This window comes from Crocodylus siamensis, chromosome 9 (genome assembly GCF_052110815.1).
Source record: "Crocodylus siamensis isolate JL-2025a chromosome 9, ASM5211081v1, whole genome shotgun sequence".
Classification (NCBI taxonomy): domain Eukaryota; kingdom Metazoa; phylum Chordata; order Crocodylia; family Crocodylidae; genus Crocodylus; species Crocodylus siamensis.
In genome coordinates this window covers 57,445,300-57,467,976 of record NC_143403.1, presented here as the reverse complement: position 1 = coordinate 57,467,976, position 22,677 = coordinate 57,445,300, and the positions used below count along the sequence as shown (strand labels likewise).

At 42.6% G+C, this 22,677-nt stretch overlaps 1 protein-coding gene across 1 annotated transcript in view; it reads left to right on the top strand.

Moving 5' to 3' along the window:
• CABIN1 (calcineurin binding protein 1) overlaps positions 1-22,677 on the top strand; it is a 198,394-nt gene that overhangs the window by 91,811 nt on the left and 83,906 nt on the right. Inside the window, 1 exon segment of the mRNA XM_090062021.1 lies at positions 6,830-6,943. Coding sequence (XP_089918147.1) covers positions 6,830-6,943 — 114 coding nt within the window.

Below are 22,677 nucleotides of genomic sequence, written 5' to 3'. Positions count from 1 at the left end.
ATCTGTCCTGGGGAACCAGGGTTACCTGATATGATAGCTGGGTATTCTGTATAGTTAGGGACCTACCAAATTCATGGGCCCCAAAAGCCGATTACACAGCTGTAACATGGCCGGGGTCCCTAATTTCACAGCTGGGGCCACCATTTTGAAGGTGGAACAATCCGACACCACAAGTCCCACCCCTCCCGGGCACAGACTGAAAGCTGTAGCTGGAGGTGCTTGGCTTGTTAATTCAGTAATTATTACCCTCTTCAAGGGGCATAGAGCTATTTTAATTATTGAGTAAACAGTTTTTGGCAGCTTTTCCCTGCTCCCCCCTCCCCTTGTGGAGAAAGAGACAGGAACTTTTCCCTCCCCACTTCAGGAGATGGGCAGTCTGCCTTTTTTTCGTCTTTGCTCTCTTCCCCCCCCCCCCGCTCTTCTAGGGACAACTTCTTGTCAGCTCTTTGCTGGCTTTTTGAACATAGCTGGCTCCCCACGTTCTTTCTCGGGGAACCGTCTGTTTCACAGGAGACTGCCAATTACAGGGTTTCTGTGGAATCGTGTATATAGTAGGTCCCTACATATAGTATAGAAACCTTGTGATGAACGGCTACAAAAGTGAGGGTATCTCCTCCTCTATTTTCCAAACGCAGTTATGAAATATGTACCTCTCAGCCTACTCCAGGTTAATAAAACAGTGCACTTTGATAAAGCTTTTGAATGGCAATACAACTTTAAAATCAGTCCTGCTCCTAACATATGTTGGATGATTTTACTATTGGCTTCAATGGAAGCAGGAGCAGGCCCTTTTTGTATAGCTTCTTTTGTACTTTGTACTATCCATCATATGGTTTTCAATATGCTTTACAGATTGATGTCAGATCCGTTGCTGCATGGTGTAAAGTACAAGAGAGCATCATAAAAATATAGTGATTAAAGCATTCTGTTTTCCAGTTATAAGGCTATTGAATCTTTATTAGTTACCTGTCTCTGTGGTAATAAATAAATGTATTGGCCCTTGCAAACAGTCAGAAAGTGCCTAATGCATTTGTAAAGTAACATGTATTGTCCTCGTAGTAAAGATAAGCCCTCCAAGACCTTTTCAGTGTCAGATGGTATAATCCTAAAGGTCTTATATCAGTTGTCCCCTAGCTAAAGTATTTTTGATTCCAGACAGTAGTTGGCTGGAGTTTCCAACATTCTGCTGTTGCATTAATTCTAGAATTCTGCTTAGAGGTGACTCTCTGATTTATTATAAGACACTGATGACTTTATGTTCACTGTAACTGTAGGATAAAAGAACTGGTAACTGTATAGGCTTTACACGCGACCTGTGTATGTTTTGGTAAACACTTGCAATATGGAAAAGAAAATGAGCAGGGAAGTAAGATAGAAATCAGTCCATAAAGTTCACAGAAGATGAAGTGAAAGGAAAAATATTGAGGTAGCATTACAACTAGAATAGTTGATGGATATAGAATCAGAAAATTAGGGTCGGAAGGGACCTCGGGAGGTCTAGTCCAATCCCCTGCTCAAAGCAGGACCATCTCCAAGTCTGGGGACAGACATTCAAAAAGCCTGAGCCTGATTTGATTCAATCTTTGCAGCTTAGTCTAACCTGCCTAGGTTGAACTGGTTTGCAAGTGCACAGACATTTCCTCCGGACTGAAAAAATGCAGCCACATGCCTGCAGTGGCTCCGCTAGAGCAGCCCTCCTTTCCCTTCCACAGTGCCCAGCGAGAGGGGGTATGGCCAGCCCAGGCAGGATGCTCTGATTAGAGAGGGGTTTAAACCCCCAACCTGCCTGCACCCTTCCAGGCTTTTCCCCGCTTGCTGCTCAAAGGGGAGGAGTGTTCCCAGACCTCAGCCCCTGGCTAGCACTCTGATGCAAAGCTGGAAGGGAGGTGGGGGGAAGAGAAGTGCACTGCATGCATATCTGTTGATGATACTGAGCTTTTCAGTCTCCCTCTCCCTGCTTTTTCATACTGTCTGCAAACCTGACAATTGAGGGACATTACCAGCTGACCTATTGATTTGCTCCAAAAGCCCTAAGCAGACATTGACCTGTTTGCCTGTCCCAGTGAAATTGGAGGCACACGCACAAAGACACCTCTCAGTATTAGATAGCATACCATGTACCTCGGGAGCTGAGGGGTGGGGCTAGCCCTGTTCTCTGGAGCAAGGAGCACAGCCCAGGGCTATAAAGCATCTGGGATGCTGGGAGACTAGTTGAACTTAAACCAGGAAGGGATCTGGGACAAACGCTGCATAAACCAATTTGACCCAAGTCAGTTAAGTCTGATACTACATTCAATCAGGTTTATCTTAAACCAGTTTCAGACATTTTGAAACTGGTTAATGTGGACTGACCTTATGTTCTGTTACAGGTTTAAATCGTTTTCTGATCACTTAAACTGGTTTATATGTAATGTTTGTCCCTAGCCCAGCTAGATCATCCCAGCCAAAGCTTTGTCTAGCCAGGTTTTAAAAACCTCCAAGGATGGAGAGTCCACAACCTCTCTGGGTAACCTGTTCCAGTGTTTTACTACCCTCCTAGTGAGAAAAATCTTCCTAATATCTAACCTAAACTTCCCTTGCTACAACTTGAGGCCATGCTCCTTGTTCTGTCATCTGCCGTCACCGAGAAGAGTCTAGCTCCACCCTCCTTGAAACCCCTCGTCTTGTAGTTGAAGGCTGCTATTAAAGTCCCTCTCAGTTTTCTCCCCTCTAGACTAAACAGACCCAGTTCACTCAGTCTTTCCTCATAAGTCATGTCCCCCAGCCCCCTCACCATTTGTGTTGCCCTCCACTCAACTCTCCAATTTGTCCACATCCTTTCTGTAGTGGGAACCCAAAACTGAACACAGTACTCCAGATGTAGCCTAACCAGTGCTGAATAGAGGGGAACAGTCACTTTCCTTTGACCTACTGGTAGTATACCTACCAATGCAGCCCAGTATGCCATTAGCCAAGATGGCAACAAGGGCACACTGCTGACTCATATTCAGCTTATTGTCCACGGTAACCCCCAGGTCCTTTTCTGTAGAGCTGCTGCCCAGCCAGTCAGCCCCCAGCCTGTACTGGTGCGTGGGATTGTTCCGTCCTAAGTGCAGGACTTTGCGCTTGTCCTTGTTGAACCTTGTGAGATCTTTTGGGTCAATCCTCCAATTTGTCTAGATCACTCTGAATCCTAGCCCTACCCTCCAGTATATCTACTACTCCCCCCAGCTTGGTGTCATCTGCTGTCATCTGTCACCAACCCCTGGGGCACTCCACTTGATACCAGCTGCCAACTAGACATCAAGCCATTGATTACTACTCTCTGCACTTGATGCTTCAGCCAGTTTTCTGTCCACCTTACAGTCCATTCATCCAGCCCATACTTCCATAGCTTGCCTGCAGGAATGTTGAGAGACTGTATCAAAAGTCTTGCTAAAATCAAGGTATACCATATCCACTGGTCTCCCTGCATCCACAGAGCCAGTGACATTGTCATAGAAGGCAGTTCGGTTGGTCAGGCATGACCTGCCCCTGGTGAATCCATGCTGACTATTCCTAATCGCCTTCTTTTTCTCCAAGTGCTTAAATGGATTCCTAAGGAATCTGCTCCATGATTTTTCCAGGGACTGAGAATGAGGGTGACTGTTCTATAGTTCCATGGATTCTCCTTTTTCTCTTTCTTAAATATGGACACTATATTTCCCCTTTTCCAATTATCTGGCACCTCTCCTGATCACTATGCATTTTCAAATATGATGGCCAGTGTCTCTGCAATCACATCAGCCAACTCCCTCAGCACCCTTGGATGCATCCCATCTGGTTCCATGGACTTGTACATGTCCAGCTTTTCTTAGTAGTCCCTAACCTATTTTTTGCCACTGTTGTCTGCTCACCTTCTCCCCAAACTGCTGCCTGGTGCAGTAGTGTGGGAGCTGACCTTGCCTGTGAAGACTGAGTTGAAAAAGGCATTGAGCACTTCAGCCTTTTCTGCATCCTCTGTCACTAGGTTGCCTCCTCCATTCAATAAGGGACCCACACTTTCCCTGATCCTCCTGTTGCTACCAACATACTTTTAGAAACCCTTCTCGTTACCCTTCACATCCCTTGCTATCTGCAACTCCAGTTGCACTTAGGGCTTTCTGACTTCATTCCTGCATGCCCTAGCAATGCTCTTATACTCTCATATTCCAAGTTTCCATTTCTTATAAGCTTCCTTTTTGTGATTTTAGTTTATTGAAGAGTTCTCTGCTAAGCCAAGCTGGTCTTTGCCGTATTTGCTAGTCGTCCTGCACATCAGGATGGTTTGTTCCTGCACTCTCAGTAATGCTTCTTTAAAGTACAGCCAGCTCTCCTGAACTCCTCTCCCCCTCAGTCTGGCTTTCCAGGAGATCCTGCCCTTAGTGAGTCAGTCTGTTTTTCTGAAGTCCAGGACCCTTACTCTGCTGCTCTCCTTCCTTCCTGTCCTTAGGATCCTGAACTCTATGATCTCGTGGTCACTGCTGCCCGAGTTGCCATCCACTACTATATTCCCCTCCAATTCTTCCCTGTTTGTGAGCAGCAGGTCAAGAAGAGCATGGCCCCTAGTTGGCCATTTAAATACTTGCACTAGGAAGTTGTCCCCAACACTCCCCCAAAACTTCCTAGATTGCCTGTGCACTGTTGTATTGCCCTCCCAGCGGATGTCAGGATGATTGAAGTCTCCCATCAGAACCAGGGCCTGTGATCAGGAAACTTCTGTGAGCTGTTTGAAGAAAGCCTCACCTACCATTTCCTCCTGGTCTGGTAGTCCATTATATAATGAAGATATTTATAGATGCAGCTCCCAGGCCTTTAGAGAGACTACAGCAGTCAGGATGTTACACACTTGCATGCTTCTCAAGAGAGATTAATTCATCTTCTTCCTTAGTCTGCCCTTTATTTGCACTGTAGCTGAAAGGGAGTAGTCAGATTAACAATTTACCAAGAGGTTAAAGAGGGCAAGGATTTACTGCATCAGTTACTTCGTGGTAACTGCCCGTATGAATGTTCTTTACCTGGCAGCAGATGAGAGCGGAACTATAGTAGTTTTGCCATATTTTTATTGTGGGCTAGTTTTAATCTACCACTGAGGTAAGAGTGTGCACAGAAGTAGTTGCCACTGAGCAGCTGACCCACCATAAATCCCTGTCCCCTTTCCTTATGTGTCTCTACCAGTAGTTTGGGGAAGGAGTGGGGAAGCCATGGCTTTTCTGCTAAGGAAGTCATGGAGTGGTTGAAGAAGAGCCTAGGAAGTAAATGGGGAAAAAAAGAATGACTTGCCAGTAAAACTTTGCTGTTAATCATCTCTTCTGTTAGACTCTGTTAGAGGAAGTATGTGTTTTGCCCAGGGCCAACAGCTCTCCCTTCCCTTTCAGCTACCTGAGAGGTATAGTTATATCAGGCATTTAGTTCTTATGAGTTGTATTTTTTTTATCATTAGGAGCTTGATCCTACAAGAGCACAGAATTAGTTATTATATGTGTCAACTGTTTGTATATCATGATTACTTGTGAGTTATGCTTGTTCAATTGGATTCTAATTTCTTGATTTATAAATTATATTAAGGTTTGTGTATACATAAATTGTACCATTAAGTATACCAGTACAGGTATGATGATACAGGTACTTCAGTATGGGCTAAGTTGAATCAGTATAAAGGGATCTTATAGCATTCCTACCATAAGGAAAGAGAAGCTATGTGGCTATATGGCATCTTATACTGGTATAACTGTGTCCACACTAGGGAGACTGTACCAATACAACTTGTTGTGGTAAATAAAAAGGGGGTGGTGGCGGAGTCAAAGTCAAATGCCTAATCACCATATTTTTGCAGCTACAACATTTGTTTGTTAGTTGACCTAGCAGTAGTGAACGTTCCTGCCACTAGAAAGATCAAAGTTTCATTTTCTGGCTTGGTCACTAGGCTGGTATGAGTCTGAAAGTCAACAGAAGCATAGTTATTCATCACACATATGCACCTCCTAGGTTATGGCATCAAGAAATCCCTACAACTCAACAAGCAAATTTCTAAGTGTTCTGGGCTAGCTGCTTTAGTACCTTCTTCTTGTGTCCTTGTCATAAACTAGGTGTTTCTCCAGAATTGTGCACATCTGAGATTATTGATGACAAGATATTTAGCAGATGCATTGCTGTCTGACAGGGGCTGCAATAGAAATGCTTCTATTATGGCCGTCATGGCTTAGTACCTGTGGACAAAATCTAGGCATATGAAACGAGAAACTTTTATTCTGGTTTTGGTTCTTTTCTAGTTCTTTTACATTGATAATGAGTGCTAATTTCATTTAACAAAAATACAATTATTTCTGGGGGGTAGTTAAAAAGCTAAAAAAATATATTTGCAATTCAGACTGTTTTAAATACAGAAGATGCATACAGATAGCAATAACAATAAGGAAGCAGATAGCAATAACAATAAGGAAGCATGAAAAAAGGCTACATCAGTGAAAAAAGAAGAATATGAAACTGGATTTGAAAGCTTTAGAGGATTCACTAATCTTTTGCCCAGTGTGAGGGCCAATCAGTCTGAATGCTTGTGCTTGTAAACCAGCCTGCTTTTCCACTTTGGTTTGAGAGGTCAGAAATTCTGATTTCCAAATTATGTTGGAGCCTCAATTATATAAATATTAACTAAACTGAGGCTCTAGCTAGCATCATCCACAGATCTCGGGGAAAATGTACAGATGGTAATGGTGATTAAAAAATCTAGGAGGGAAGGTTTTTTGGTTTGTTTTTTTTACTTTTACCTGTAGTTGCAGTAACAAGCCCTTCCTCTTTCTCCTACTCAATTTCATCCTGTTTGCTTCCGTAGAACCTCCAGTGGGCCCGAGATGTGTTGCTAGGCAGCAGTATCCCATGGCAGCAGCTGAAGCACATGCCAGCACAGGGTCTCTTCTGCGAGAGGAACAAGACTAATTTCTTCAATGTAAGTTCATACTGTTGATAAATAATATCATTGTATATCACAAACACATCACATCTGGAGTACTGTGTTCAGTTTTGGGCCTCTCACTACAGAAAGGATGTGGACAAATTGGAGAGAGTCCAGTGGAGGGCAACAAAATTGGTGAGGATGCTGGGGGATGTGCCTTGTGAGGAGAGGTTAAGGGAACTGGACTTATTTAGTCTTGAAAAGAGGAGATTGAGAGGGAATTTAATTGCAGCCTTCAACTACCTGAAGGGAAGTGGGGTTCAAAAGAGGATGAAGCTAGACTGTTCTCAGTGGTGGCAGATGACAGAACAAGAAGCAACAGTCTCAAGTTACAGTAAAAGAAGTTTAGGTTAGATATTAGGAAAATTTTCTTAATTAGAAGGGCAGCAAAACACTGGAACAAGTTACCCAGAGAGGTTGTGGACTCTCCATCCTTGGAGATCTTTAAGATCTGGCTAGACAAAGCCTTGGTTGGTATGACCTAGTTGGGGATGGTCCTCCTTTGAGCAGGAGGTTGAATTTATATGACCTCCTGAGGTCCTTTCCAACCCTCATTTTCTACGATTCTATGATTACTTTCAGACAGTCATTTTAACACCTGCTTCTCACTTGAAAGAGTTTGTTGAGGAACAGTGATGCGGGGAATTCCACAAGGGGGACATTGAAGGAGCTTCATAGAGGGCACAAGAGAAATTGTATTTGTATTACCAGTGTTATTCCATCTAAAATGAAGCATGTGGATATCATATGGGATTAACATAAATAGTGGAAGAAGATTCTGTGACTCATGGACATATATCAATCACTGAGTGCTTGCTGGGATGAGGACTGTTTAAAATTCTCATTCTGTTTGTTTCTGTTATGTCTTTGCCATTCATCTGATCTCAGATGAAGCTTGCAGTTTTTGTGGCTCTCAGGAATAGTGCCTCCTGCTCAAAGAATTCATGAGAGATGGAAGAGCAGTCTCTCTCAGGTTGAACTCCTTTAGTATTCCCATGAAAATCATGGGATGTCACCAAAAAGTCATTCAGTCCATTGCAGTGTCCACTGTTTGCCATAACTGTTTAAATATTAAACAAATGAGAGCGTTTTTCCTCCAGAAGAATTGCTTTACATCATTAACCCCCCACCCCCACCCCCCGCAAAGACACTTTGTTGCTTTGTGTATGTTGCTTTAGCCAGTGCTGCACAGGTTTCTTTTGATATATAGTACATAGCTGCTCTTCTCTTACTGTAAGTAACTGGAAGAGCATCAAATGACATTTCAGATGTTTCAAAACTGTGTCATGGATCAATTTGCCATGCTGAACCTCAAGCTTTCAGTCCTTTGGAGGCTTTGGTTATAAATACTTCGAAGTCTACTAACTTTTAGATACAGCCATTATGATTCGGTTAGTGATCACGTGCCTTTATATTGTGCTATTCCTCTGCAATGCTTGTTTGCTTTCTTTACAAGAAAATTGCTGTGTAAGTGTTTAATAATGCGAAGCAGAGAATGCCCTGGCTATGATTCAGTAAAACACAAGATTCAATTAAGGTAGATAAATTCCCATAGCCGTTAATAGGACTGTCAACAACATGCCTAAACTTAAGCATGAAATGGGCTGTTTTGTGACAGTGCTGTGGTGGGGTTGGAGTGGATGTTCTTGTGGACTCTCTTTTATTACATATTGTCTGTGCTTCAGTGGCTTAAGGTGAGTAAGTCCAGTACCTTGAAGGATTGAGTTACAATAGTATTCATTATCCTACATTCAACAAAATAGATGAGAGTCACTGGGGAATTGTACAGATTTGTGTGAAGGAGTACTTCTGCACAAAACCAGGATTTACAGTATAAAGAGACCGGTGATCCACCTGCTTTTGGCATGTACTTTTAGAGTGCCAAGGCTAGATACTTCAAAGGATGGTGTCAGCCTCCATCTGCTATCCTGTAGTGAATGGTGTTGTGTTCTTTTTAGAAGAGATTTCATCTAGACCCAGGTGTGATCTATTCGGGTCATTGAACACTAGAAATAGTAGCTTTTGCTAAAAAAAAATTCTGATATTATAAGCTGCTCAGTTTTATAATAATAAACATGCACCCAGCCCCACAACTTCAGATGTTTGTGTATTATAAGAAATTAAATATATTAATAAGTTTTAAAAAAGGACAGTCCATAAAACCAAAGGATATCCCAGTGCTGGGCAGTAGTAATAGAAAACAGTAATCTTGTGTAAAGGTCATGGGATTCGCCTGAGGTGTAGGTATGCAAGCAATAAAGCCAATGTCAATTAAGAGCCCTTTACACAGAACATTGTCTCTTTGATCCAGTGACAGATCTACAGATGTAAGTGCTTCAGCTTTTCTCAAGTATCACACTAGGTTAGGGAATTTCTCAGATGGTCAGAACATAAGCTATTTAAGCGTTCATAAATCAGTGCTAACACCTTGACTTAAACCTACAAACAAATAAGGTGGTAGGGCAATTGTTGAAGAGGCTAGTGTACACTCTAATGCACACAGTGTAATAGCATTTGTATCTTCAGCATCCTCTTCCATTATAACTGTATGTGTTGACTTTATTCTGTTGTAAATGAATGCTAAACCATGATAATTTAGCAGATGTTTCATTCCAAAGCAAGCTGACCTGGTGTAGCTTAATTTAATGAGGGATAGGAGCAGAGACAGAACAGCTACAGTGGATCAGCTGAGGTACATATGTGAATGATAAGTTCCCCTGTGATCCTTTTAAAGTGGCAGAATTTTCACTCTCCCTCCATACTTGCAGGCATAATTCACAGTGGCGGGATCTAGATAAAGAAAAATGGTTTCACCTGACTCGCTATATAGTATATAGAGATGCAGAAAACCATCCAGTGCCACCTGAGATACCAGGAGCAAATATTGTTCAAAGAACTCCATAGTAATGAACCATTTGGGAAAAGTGCCTCAACAATGTGAATAAGGCTTGCATTCCCACCATACACCAAAGATGCAGCCCCCATGCCCATAAGTATCACAATCCATCTTGTCTAGGTTAAGCTTCAGCCAGTTTACAAGTCTATCCTAGCAAAGGAATGGGAAAACGTGTGCTGCACCACCTGAATCAGTGAGGAGAATACAAAGCTGGGTGTCATCCATTATGTACAGGTGGCATTACGGCCACTACCTCCCCTAGTGGCCTTACATACACAATAAATAGCAGGGGATGATGACAAAATAGGGCTTTGTGGAATCCCACACAAAGACAATTGCTAAAAGTATCTGTCATGCTAATCTGATTCCAAATAACTGTCAAATCATTTTTAATATCACCAAACTGAGTAATATGCTGCAGTAGTGATTTACACGGATACATTATATGTTGCTTAAAGTATTTATTTGCAGCCATTAAAATGTGTCAACTTTTTTATTTTGAATGTTGTTGTGGTCCTTATAAGGAAAGATGAAGTGAATGCCTGAGAGGCTTTCTCTGTATGAAAAATCTTAGTGTTTCAATCTGGCCTTGTATGGAAGATGCAGAGCTGTTGGAAATTGTAGCTGAATTAATTTTACATATATGAACAATGATTGTGTGAAGTGAGTTAGCAGTTCAAAGACTACAAGGGAGCTTGCCAACCTGCTCTTCCAGGCATGTTATAAATCTTACATATCCTGGTGGGAATTACTTATGAAATGTTTATGAGAGCAGTGTATGAAAAGGAATAAACAGGAGAGTGCTGTCTCCTATTAAATTTTACTGTAGGTCTGAATCTCAGTGTCACGTTCGATTGCTTGATTTGTTAGCTGTCAGTCAGGCTTGAGTGAGATCTCTTTGCACTTCACTCCTGTGTTCAGGAAGAGCAAGGAAAATATGCTTGCTTAGCCCTGATGTCACCTAGATGATTTACTGGAGAAGATTCAGGTCACTTAAAACATCCCCTCCTGAATGCTAAGAAAAACATGCTTCATATGCCCACTTCATCCCCAGATTCAGAGAATTAGGCCTAATGTGGCTTTTATAGCCAAACTTGTCCAGGGAAAGAAGTCACAATATAAATGGTTAAAGCAGCCGCTGTTAGGGTTTACATCTGAAGGATTTTTTCACTGCATCCGTAGAAGAGAATCAAGGTCTTTTGTTTAACTAGTTGTACATATTTGTCTATAAATTACATAAAAAATGTGCGCATATGCATGCACGTGCACGTGCACACATACAATTATATATGTATAGTTATGTGTGTGTATATATGTACTTTACTAGTAGCAGTTGCCAGAATGGTTTCTATAGTAACTAAATCAGAGATTAATCCAGCAGGAAAAAGAGAGCACTTGCTTTATATAGTAGGCAGCTTTTTCAATTCAGATTCCATGCCACTATTAATAAAACAAAGTTAGCTCTGTGCACAGATGATAGTGTTCACTAGTCTGTGGGTGGCTGGCAACCATGTATTGAAACTAAGTGGAAGGGAGCGTTTTGTTGGGCTGAGCTCAGCGTGTCAGCAGCTGCCCGTGCCACAGCCTGATATACAGGATTTGTGTGTGTTTTTGGTACATCCCCCCACAGCATTAGTAACTTTAGTTAATTGTTTGATTGTTGGCACCAAAGCAGTACGGGTGGTTGAAATGGCTTGTAAACATTCAGGGGAAAATGCACTTGCAGTTTAAAAAACTGTGTCTTGCTTTTTGTCATATTTCTAAATTTCACAATAAAATTCAGGGACCAAGATGTTTTCACAGATCGGATGATACATTTCTGGTTTGATCTATTGTGATAAACTCGCATTCAGAATTTTACCAGTAGTCTGACAGATACTGTTGGCATCTTTCATATGGGAGAGAAGGAACAGGAAAGCATAGCCACATGCACAGTATAGTACATGTGTATGCCCATGTGTGTCAAGTCACGCAGTATTAGAAGCTAGCAATGGGCCTGAGCTGTCCGTTGCCACTTCTGAAAGTGGCTCAAAATGTCTACTATGCCTTCTGCCCCCAAAGTTTCCTATTCCATGCTCTGGCTAAAGCAGAGCCAAGCCGAGCCATCAGCATTCATAAGGGGGCAGCAGCTGTCAGATCATTGAGGGGGAGCAGGTGGCGACTCAGCTCAGAGTGATTTCTCACTGCTTTGGGGCTGTCCATACTAAATATGATTGGGGACTGGCACACTGTAAATGGATCGAGAGCTCTGGCTGCTGGGCAGTCAAAACTGCATGTCTTGCAGATGATGCTCTTAGTGGTTAGGATATTCATAGGGCAAAAATAGTTGATGCAGATACTTTCTCTGTTTCTGTGACAGTAAAGAGTTCCTTCCTTGGTCTTGCTACTGATCTTTTGAGTTCCCCTTTCCTTCCTCCTAACCATCAGTGAGAAAATGATTGGTTATGAAGAGAAGACCTACTTATGAGGCATATGACTTTCCACTGAATTTCAAGCAGGCAGAGCTAGGCAAATTAATTTGAGGCTGAGGGAATAAGAAAATGTTGTTCATGACTGGGCAGCAGGTAATCCAGCCTGTTTCTCTCCAGGACCGTGCAGCGTACGCAGCTCATTACCTGATCTGTATGTAGAGATCTTAGTTACATGGAGAATGTTACAGCATATAATGTCCCTGCTAGTCCTGTCATGTGATTGGCGTGACCACCCACATACCACGTGGGGAAGGAGGTGAGCAAGAGATCCTGCAGCGTGGCCTGTGATGATCATGGGCTCTTTCTCTGGCTAGCTCTAATCTCCTGAGGGGAACAGTAAAACCTGACTCAGCAAGCAGAGGAAGTGAAAGAAGTGTGGCTGAAATGTCCTGCGTGTGTGATTTGTGATTTTTGTTTCTGTGCAATGAGAGAATAGGATGCGTTTAATCACGTGCGGTGACTGAAGATATAGATATATCGTTGTTGGATATAGGTGCCTGCATGATCAGCTGCCACTCATTGCCAAGCAAGCGCTGGCCCATCAGTCACTTACTTCTCTCGCTTGCTCTGAAAATTGGTAAGCAGTGTTGCCACTCTTCAGTGCTCAAAAATCATGAGTCCTATCCCAAAAAGTCATGAGGGTTTTAAAGAAGTGTTCCTTGTATTTGTTTCCTTATCTCTGGGTCTTTTGGGTGCTTTTTCCTTATTCATGAGGACTAAAAACTCTGCATGAGAACTTTAGATTTCACTTCAAATGAAGTCTGATTTGAGCAGCCTGGACTTTGCAAACTATCATAAGGCTTTTAGTAAGACTGAAAGTTGGTATTGTTGTCCCTCTAAGGTGCAACTAGAAAAGATGACCCTCACCACAAGTGATCATCTGCAGACTATCTAGCATAAGTTTGGACACAATGAATAATAAACAACAATAACTTTGTAAAAATATATGTTAAATCAAACTTAACATGTCTGTTCCCTTTAAGGCTGCTGGAAGGTGGAATATGGTTAGATTAAGGTTACATTTCTTGTATCCTAGAAGGTGCAACTGTTTAACCTTCTCAGGTAACTATGTTGTAATGAGCACATAACTTCCATGGTTGTTAGTGTGCTGTAAACAGACCCTAAAAGAGCTGGTTTAAGTTGATACTCCATTTAGCTTAATAGGGGGCAGAGGAGCTCATCACTGCAGACACAGGCAAACTCCAGTGCATTGGCTATGCTTGGTTCATGTTCAGCACGTCATCAGGAAACTCTTTTTTTTAAAAAGCAAGAAGGAAGAAAGGAAAAGAAAAAGCTTAGATTCTGGACAGTCCGTGTCATAATTACATCCTGAAGGACAGGCTTAGCCAGACCATATACCTAAGACTGCCCTTATCTGAGTCAATTTCTGAAATTTAACTATTTGGAAGGAAAGCTGTAATCACAATAGTTAAAGTTAGCACAAATGGATCTGTCTATTGAAGCAGATAACTTTTTACATACAAAAAGTGGTTAATTTGGGAAAAGTGTCAAGGAACCTGCATGTTAGAGCAAAATGAGTGCATTAATTTTCATTATTTCCATTAGTAAATTTATTTTAGTAAATACCTGTGGCTTAAATTGAAAAAACCCACTTTGTTAATTTACTATCATCATGACAGGAAAACTGAGACAAGACTCATCAGTTTTTTTTTCCCCTAGTTATACCACCTACTTGTGGTGTGACCACGGGCAAGCCATTTTGCCTCTCTACCTTATTTTGTCCATTTGAAAAGTTAGTATAATCGCATTCAGTGTACCTACAATTCAAGGGTGCTTGAGATTTAATGAGCATAATATTTATTACTGTTTTTTTGCTCTTTTCATTTTATCTGTTGCTTAAGAGCAAGTTTAAAGGAAAGGATAAGCAAGGAGTTAACTAAGCAAGTGAAATTTTCTTCATGATTGGATTAAGTTCAGGAACTCTGAGCACTAAAAACTTGAAGCTGGCTTTAAACAAAAAGCTAGATAACCTGTGCCAAGTCTTATTTACAGTATTTCACTCCATCCCCTTAGAAAAACAGAACTCATCAGTGAAAAATGTCTAGAGTTGACAGTGTTTTCTCTCTCAATATACACACACCGTTCCTTCAGACTAATTTTGCAGGCTTCCCAGCTAGTAGAGATGCCAATAATGCTAAGTTTCTGGATATACAGGCATAAAGTTTCATACTGTGGTATGTTCCAGTGGATACGGAGCAGGTTTTCTTTTTCTGCTTTATTTCTCAAGGAAGTTTCTTCTTCTGTGGAGGAATGAGAGTGTTGTTGTAGCCATGGTGGTCCATGAAACAACATGTAAAATTCAAGGGTTTTTTCACACCTGCAAAATGGCACTTTATGCCCTACATTTTGTCTGACATCTCTGCCAACTGTACAGTTGATCCAATAAAATATGTCACCGGGGGAAAAAACCTTTCTTTTCTTCTGTAGAGAGAGACCAAGGAAGCTCAGAGAAAAACAAGGAAAGAATGAAAATATGAAGGTGTTGCTTTGCTTTACTGGCACTTTGAACCTGGGTTTCAAGAGGCGAGTGGCTAGTATATGTACTGTGTTACTTTAGCATGTTTCAGATGCTGTTCTGTGATCTAGCTTGTTGACATATTAAGTGGTGAGCACCATTTTGCATATGTGAAGAAAATAAATCCATGGTTTGCCTGTCACCTGCTAAGAGAAGGTGTCAATAAAAGCAAGAGAAATGGAGCGGATTGGGGAACAAGTCCCCTAAGGACAAGCTGTTTTGAAGATAATGATTTGTGGAAAGCCAGTTTTTTTTCTTTTTTTCAAAACATAAAAATTGTAGTCTTATGTTTATATGCTCACTCTCCAATTTTGAAACTAGTTCCCTATTCCTTTTACTGTGTGAGCTGTTTATCATAGTTTTACAGCAGAAATTAATTATTGTAATAACTTTCTCAGAATTATGTTGACACCTGTGATACACAGGCAGAGACAACAACGAGAATAACCAGAGCATACTTTATTTTCTTTCACTTAACTTTTTTCAGAAATAAATTGTATTTGTGAGCTTGTAGATCTGCAACTAAAAACAGAATTAAAAAGCAAGTTTTAACTTCCTTAATTAGCTGGCATCACCATTCTCCTTTCTTTTATAAACTCTTCTAGGCTTTGTCTATAAACCATCACATAAGAGCACTAATTTGTTAATTTAAGTAGCAACAGTGATGAGCTCAGGCAGGCACCTGATGTGTGCAAATAGACAGGTATTGTGTAAGGGCACTAAGTGAAGCCTCATTGACTATAAATGCTCTCAACTTTATTTGTCTCCCTTTATGAAGGTGACAACAGTGTTCCCTGAGGAATGGGGATTTAACAGAAGTGCAATTAGGACTGAGTGCTATTCACCACAGAGCAATTTTCCTCAAAAAAAAATTTGTAAACCAAAATTATTGCTCTGAAATTTCAGAGCCGCAGTACATTTTTTCACTATGTGAATTTGTTATTATGTATATGTTGTTAAGATGGTTATAGGATAGCAATCAAACTATTTTCTACTGCCCCTTCCATATCTGCCATATCCAGGATGTTTCTGTGACATTTGACGTAGTCTTCAGCTTGCATTTCAGGGAACTGCAAAGCCAAAGCCAGTTCAGTATTTGTGTTCTATGTTGAGAATTTATCGGCAGGATTTTTCAGCCTTGTATCTTGTCACTGGGGGAAAAAAAAACGCTCCAGTTCTGTGAAGATAAAGTTGTAAATCCTCAGGAAATGTATGCAGAAAATTAACTACCAGCTTGCAACCTGTGTGAAACCCTGACAAGAATTTGGGCATGCAATTGTGATGGTCTCCCAGTTTACTTACTGAAAGGGAAGAGGACTGGTAGTGAAAGCATTTTGCTTTATTACAGCAGCATATGCTGTCAGAAATATTCTTAGCTTGCCAGAGTTCAGCTGAAGGGTCTAAGGACCTGCCACAAATAGCACAAAAGGGCCTGGGAAACATGAGGGTACAGGGGCACCACAGAGCAAAGTAATGCAAAATAGTTTTGTTCTGATCATGTTACTTTGTATGCACTTTTGTCAGAGAGGAAATGGTCTAAATGAGAGTGATTTTTTTTTCCAGGAAAATATGATGATGTAACTGGTCATCTCATAAAGGTTTAGAGGAATGATTTTCAATTATGGTGCTGTGGTAGAAAGTGCTAGTAGCACTGGTTGGTCTATGAACATGATTCATCAGATAAACCCAGAGATTGCAAATAGAAATCCATAGTTGTGATCTTTCTGAGTTCTTTGCAACAGAAAAAAACTGCTCTAGTATTTTTCTGTAGGTAAAAAAAAGAGTGAAAAGTAGGAGTTGGTATTTTCCTTGGGGTGCCTAATCTATCTAGGGATGCCTTAACTGTATAAAATAATAATAATAATAAAAAAGGTTGAGAGCCACTGGTTCAGATGGAGTTAAAGGAAAAGGCTGGCATTCTTACAGAGTAGTGACTGGCAGCCTTTTCACCAGGTGGATGCAGTATCATTACTGTGGGTCTAGATATAAACCTTGAAACAGGAATATTGAGTAGTAGTGCTCTGGCTTTGGCAGGATTCCTAACATTAGAGGAATAAAGCGTTTAAAGATTGTATTGTATGCGATTGTTCCAGACTGTTTGGCTCCTGAGGAGGAGGTGGGATTTCCTGGCATAAAATGAGCACATTTTGTAGTGTTCAGGATAGCTAATAATCAGAGCTCTTAGGGGCTGACAAATCAAATCCAGTAATTTTGTGAGCCTCCTGAAAAGGAACTGGGGGAAGAGGTAGTAAGAGAGTGAAAGGGAGAGTCTACAGTGGTCACCATTCACTCGTCTGAGTCACTAAATTCGTTACGTTCTCTCATTTGACAAAGAAGTTCCAAGTGCAGTTTGAGGGAGAAATGGCTTATTTCCAAGAGTCCTATTACATTTATTAATTAGCATTATAACTGCCAGGGTTATTCTATGCTGGTGTGTACCCACCTCCTTTTAGTAGACAGTTTCACAAATTTGGCTTTTACGGAACTATTAGTTTAGTTTTTGTGTAGTTAAAAGAAGCAAGCTCAGAAAAACAAGATGCTTCCACTTTAAGCCGTTGCTAATAGGGAATTGGGATAGTTTGTCATTTCTGCATTTTGGCCCAATAACTTTAGTTAATGTAATATAGGAAATAAAACTGAAAAATGCTATTGGGCCATCTTGTTGATCTAGGATTACTTTGGAAAGCATGCTTCTCATCTGAGTTGTACCACCACTTCCACTGGTAGCCTCTTGCTTTTCCAACTGGAACCAGGAAAAAGCACCAATCTACCTGGTGCAGAATATGATTCAGGGGATGTTTGTTCAATATTTTTCTGATTTTACTTATGCGTTCCAGTGTTTGAGATCTTGTAACAAGCCTGCTAGTGGCCAACACGATTCTCACTTACTTAAATATACAACATGCATTTCTTCCAACCATCTGCACCAAACTGTGTGTAGTGGAAAGATTTAAGAGCTTCTTTGTGTAATTTTAATTTCTGCGTACAGCATAGATACTGCATATTTAGTATACTGAACATGATAAACATTGTTTTGTATAAACTGTTATTCACACAATGGGATAGCTCCAAGCTTCACTTAGTGGCTATATTGTTCCCATAGTAACATGTACATTTCCAGAATGAAAGGATAGAGGGAGACAAATTAGAACAGTAATTCTCAGCCAGGGTGCTGCGGTGTTAGCACTGCTACATGTGCAAATGTGATTCATAAGATAAATCCAGAAATTCCAAATAGGAATCAAGAGTGTTAAAAGTATTTTGACGTATTGTGGTCTTCCAGAGTTCTTTGCAACAGAGGAATTGCTCTTTTATTTTTCTGTCATCAAAAAATGAATGGAAACCTGAGAGCTGGCTTCTTCCAAGGACTGCCTCAAATCTTAAAATGTTGTTGCTCTTAGCCATTTTTGGCTCACTTGCTCAGAAATACAAAGTTAACCCACACCAAAAAGAAATTAACATCACCCCTTATCCACAGAGTATATATTATGTGCACACATATCATGTGTGCAAAATGAGCACCTGTTCATTTTTAAAGGGTGTAATAAAGTCAACTCAAGCTTTGGAAAGAGATCCAGGAGCTGGGCAACTAAAGTGTTGTAACTAGGTCACATTTTTCAGTATGATTGTAGTGTCAGAAAACAGCAAGATACTTTATCTCAAAGCTCTAAGTTATAACATCCAGTGGTTCTAAGTAGAACCTTGCTAGAAGAACCTGTGCTGTGGAGAAAATGTGTAAACTAGTCATTGGACCTATTTCAGAGACACAAATGTTAGGGAAATAATATGTGCTTGGTATGCCTTAGCAGCTGAAGAACCGGCAAAGGAATGAAATAAAAATAATTTTCTTTGGCAAGGCTGAAAGCTGAGGTTTCTCCACCTGTAATGCAGTTCCAGCAAGCTTAGGAGATAAATGTTTGGTTGTTCGGCCTTGGCTGACAGGTCTCTAATAATGGTTTCATTCAGATTTCCTTACTCTACTGGAAATTTGAAATCAGAACGTTTCCTTTTGAAGCTTGCTCCCCAGAAACTGGAACTGAAACTACTAGTATCAATACAATATGTTGGCTTCAAGACCTAAGTATGTTTTATTTTAAGATTTGAGTAAATAATCTGCAGGATCTAAAAATGTACTAAAATGTGACTAATCAATAAAATATTTAAGTTATATCAAATTTTACTCTTGCAAATTTCACGTCAAGGAAATTTTTTCTTGTTTTTATTTTTTAAATTCCAGTGACAATGGCATTCTTAACAAATAGATGTTATTCTACTTTGTTGGCAACATAACCCTTGCAGCATGAAGTTGCGGAATTGGTTAGAAGCAAATGCAATGCTAAATAGTGTCTTTTCTTTGTTCAAATTGGAAAAAAACCCAAAAGTAAACATTATGTATTGTGAGAGAGAAAGGGAGATTTAGGGAAATCTTTCAGTTCTACCATTTAGAGATGTTACCTGTAACATAAGGAAGGATGCTTGCTTTTTAAACACAGGCTCTGACTTGACAATGATGCTTTCAGCTTGTCACATATGATGGGCACATATATAATATTGTAGGGCATTTATACACGTACTCATGTCTTGTATTCCCTGCTGATGAATTTATAGGCAGCCACAAGATCACCTCTTAGCCTTCTCTTGCAAAGGCTGAAGAGATCCAGGTCCCTCAGTCTCTCCTCATAGGGCCTCGCCTGCAGGCCTCTGACCATACAAGTGGCCTCCTCTGGACCCTCTCAAGATTCTCTGCATCCCTCTTGAAGTGCGGCGCCCAAAACTGGATGCAGTACTCCAACTACAGCCTGACCAGTGCCGTATAGAGGGGAAGCATCACCTCCCTGGACCTGTTTGTCATGCATCTGCTAATGCACAATAAAGTGCAGTTAGCCTCGTTGATCACTTTGTCACATTGACGACTCGTGTTCATCTTGGAGTCAACTATGACTTCAAGATCCTCTTTCACTGCTGTGCTGTCCCAGCCTGTAAGTATGTTGGTGTTACTTTGCACTTGTCTTTGTTGAACTGCATCCTATTTTGTTCTGCCCATTTTTCCAACTTGTCCAGATCTGCCTGTATCCGTTCCCTGCCCTCTGGTGTGTTAACTTTGCCCCATAATTTGGTATCATCTGTGAACTTGCACAGGGTGCTCTCCATACCCTCATCCAAGTCACTGATGAAGACATTGAATAGCACCGGTCCAAGGACCGAGCCTTGCGGAAGTCCACTGCCTTCATCTTTCCAGGCTGATATCGACCTGTCCACCACCGCTCTCTGGGTGCAACCCTTAAGCTAATTTGCCACCCACCTGATTGCATAATTATCTACGTCACAGCCATTCAGTTTGTTTACCAGAACACAATGAGATACTGTATTTTCAAGTCTAGGTAGACGACATCTACCTTGACTCCTGCATCGAAGCATTTTGTGATCTGGTCTGTCACGGATGGCCCCGCGAGCGGCCGTGAGCTCGCGAGCGCCCCCTTGCCGTGCCAATTAGGGTGGTCTGACACCCTCTACTCGCCCGCCACGTCTTTGCTGTTGAGGTTCAGAATGGGAGGCTGCCTACTTACACCTAACGGCACCTTGATGGTATCACCTCCGCTCCAAAGTGGGGGTTACTCTCACCCCAGCCTTATGGGCAAATGCGTGCCTCCAAAACCTCCCCTTTTGCACGCCCCAAGCCTCGCAGCTGTCTCGGGGGACGTTGTCTGGTCCCCTGCCCCTCTGGTGCTCTCCCTCTGGCACCCCGGGCTCGTCACCCACCTGGCGCCCCTGGGCCGGGCTCTCACCCACCGGCCTATTCCTGACGCCCTTGGGTCTCCCTAGCTCTTCTCACCCCTCTCGGGGTCTCCGCCGCGTCCTCCGCGCTTGCGGATTTCCCGTGTTTGGGGCTCAGGTGGCCGTAGCCGTGCCTGGCCCCCTTGACCCTTTCCTGGGTCGTTTCTGTTCTGCGCCCTCTCCGGGCCTCGCCCTCTCTGGGCTTGTATCGCGCTCTCGGCGCTGCGCCCTCTCCGGGCCTCGCCCTCTCTGGGGCCTGTACCGCGCTCTCGGCGCTGCGCCCTCTCCGGGCCTCGCCCTCTCTGGGGCCTGTACCGCGCTCTCCGCGCTGCGCCCTCTCCGGGCCTCGCCCTCTCTGGGGCCTGTACCGCGCTCTCCGCGCTGCGCCCTCTCCGGGCCTCGCCCTCTCTGGGGCCTGTACCGCGCTCTCCGCGCTGCGCCCTCTCCGGGCCTCGCCCTCTCTGGGGCCTGTACCGCGCTCTCCGCGCTGCGCCCTCTCCGGGCCTCGCCCTCTCTGGGGCCTGTACCGCGCTCTCCGCGCTTGGGGCTCAGGTGGCCGTAGCCGTGCCTGGCCCCCTTGACCCTATCCTGGGTCTTTTGCCCCACTGGGCAAGGTGCCGTCCTTACGGGCCGGGGTCCAACCCCGTGCTCCGTGCCACTCCGGCACAAACCATTGTGCCCCCCTGGCACTGTGCCCCTACTGGGCACCCGGAGCCCCCAAACTGCTGGGGAGCCCCGCTGAGGCCTCCTCGCTCCCCTACAGCCTCACCCGGTCCTCCGGTTAACTATAACTCAAGCCAAGCCCGAACAGCTGTAACAAAACCAACAAAGAGCTACCCGCTCGTAAAGCCAACTCTCAGCCCCTCTCGGGCTCCCAGCCCTACCTCTCATCAGGGTGTTCTCATCCCTAGCATCATTGCAGCCGGTCAGTAAAGTAAGGCTGCAACCCCTGACTCTGGCCGCTCAGCTCAGCCACAGAGCTCCTGCTCCTTTCGCATCCAGAAGGGTACTGCTAGCTAGGCTTGGGCCTAGCTGTTTATAAGGGCCTGGCCCTGCCCTCTCCTGGCCACATGACCTGCCTGGTTGCCCTAGCAACCCCCATCTGTGTTGCTCCAGGGTGCTTCAGCAGCCCTATTCCTCCTGCTAGTAGCAGGCACCCTGGTGCCCTGTTACACCTCTCCTCTTCCTGGGGCATCTCCTTAGGAGCGGGGCGCGGGAGTGTCCCGCGACATGGTCATAAAAAGAAACAAAGGTAGTCAGGCAGGATCTACCGACAGTGAATCCGTGTTGATTTCCTTTCAGCATTATTTCCCCTGCTGAGCTCCCACAAATGTGATCCTTAATGATTTTTTCCAGAGTTTTCCCAAGGATCTGTAGGCACCCATAGATCTGGTATCCAATGGTAATTTGAGGCATAGAGATTAAGATTGAGATTTTTAAAAGTGCCTAGTACCAGTAGCTTTTGACAATCCAAAAGCATTCCCAGAACTTTCTGAGACCAATTAAATATCTCAACTAAAAATCCAGAAATCAAGAACAACGTATCACCTCTGTGTCCTAATTTTGCCTGTAAGTCAGTATTAGAACAAGGACTAGAAAGTCGGTGACACTGTACAATTAGCGTTAGTTCCAGATCCACAATCCCCCTCTTTCACAAATACTGAAACAGAAAAATATTGCTTTGCCTCTCGATTTTAGAGGCTGAGCTGGGCTTGTTTTTTGGAAGGGGGTGAGGGATAGGGGGTTAATATCTCTATACACTTTAAAAAATGATAATTTTACTAGCTAGTGCTAGACCTCGATGGGTTACATTATAAATTTGTCTGCTTCCTGTAGTTCTTTTTGTCATTTTTATATGATGCTGTGCTTCCATCTTAACCTTGCAATAGTCACCTCAATAACAATAGTACAGAGGAAACCAGGAAATGTTTCACAGTTCTGTAGAAGCTCTGCAGCTTTGAACACAATGAGTCCATGTCCACATCCCAGGGAGAAAACAGCATTTTCTCCAATTAAAAATGATAGAAAAAATGTGTTCTGATTGCCTTGG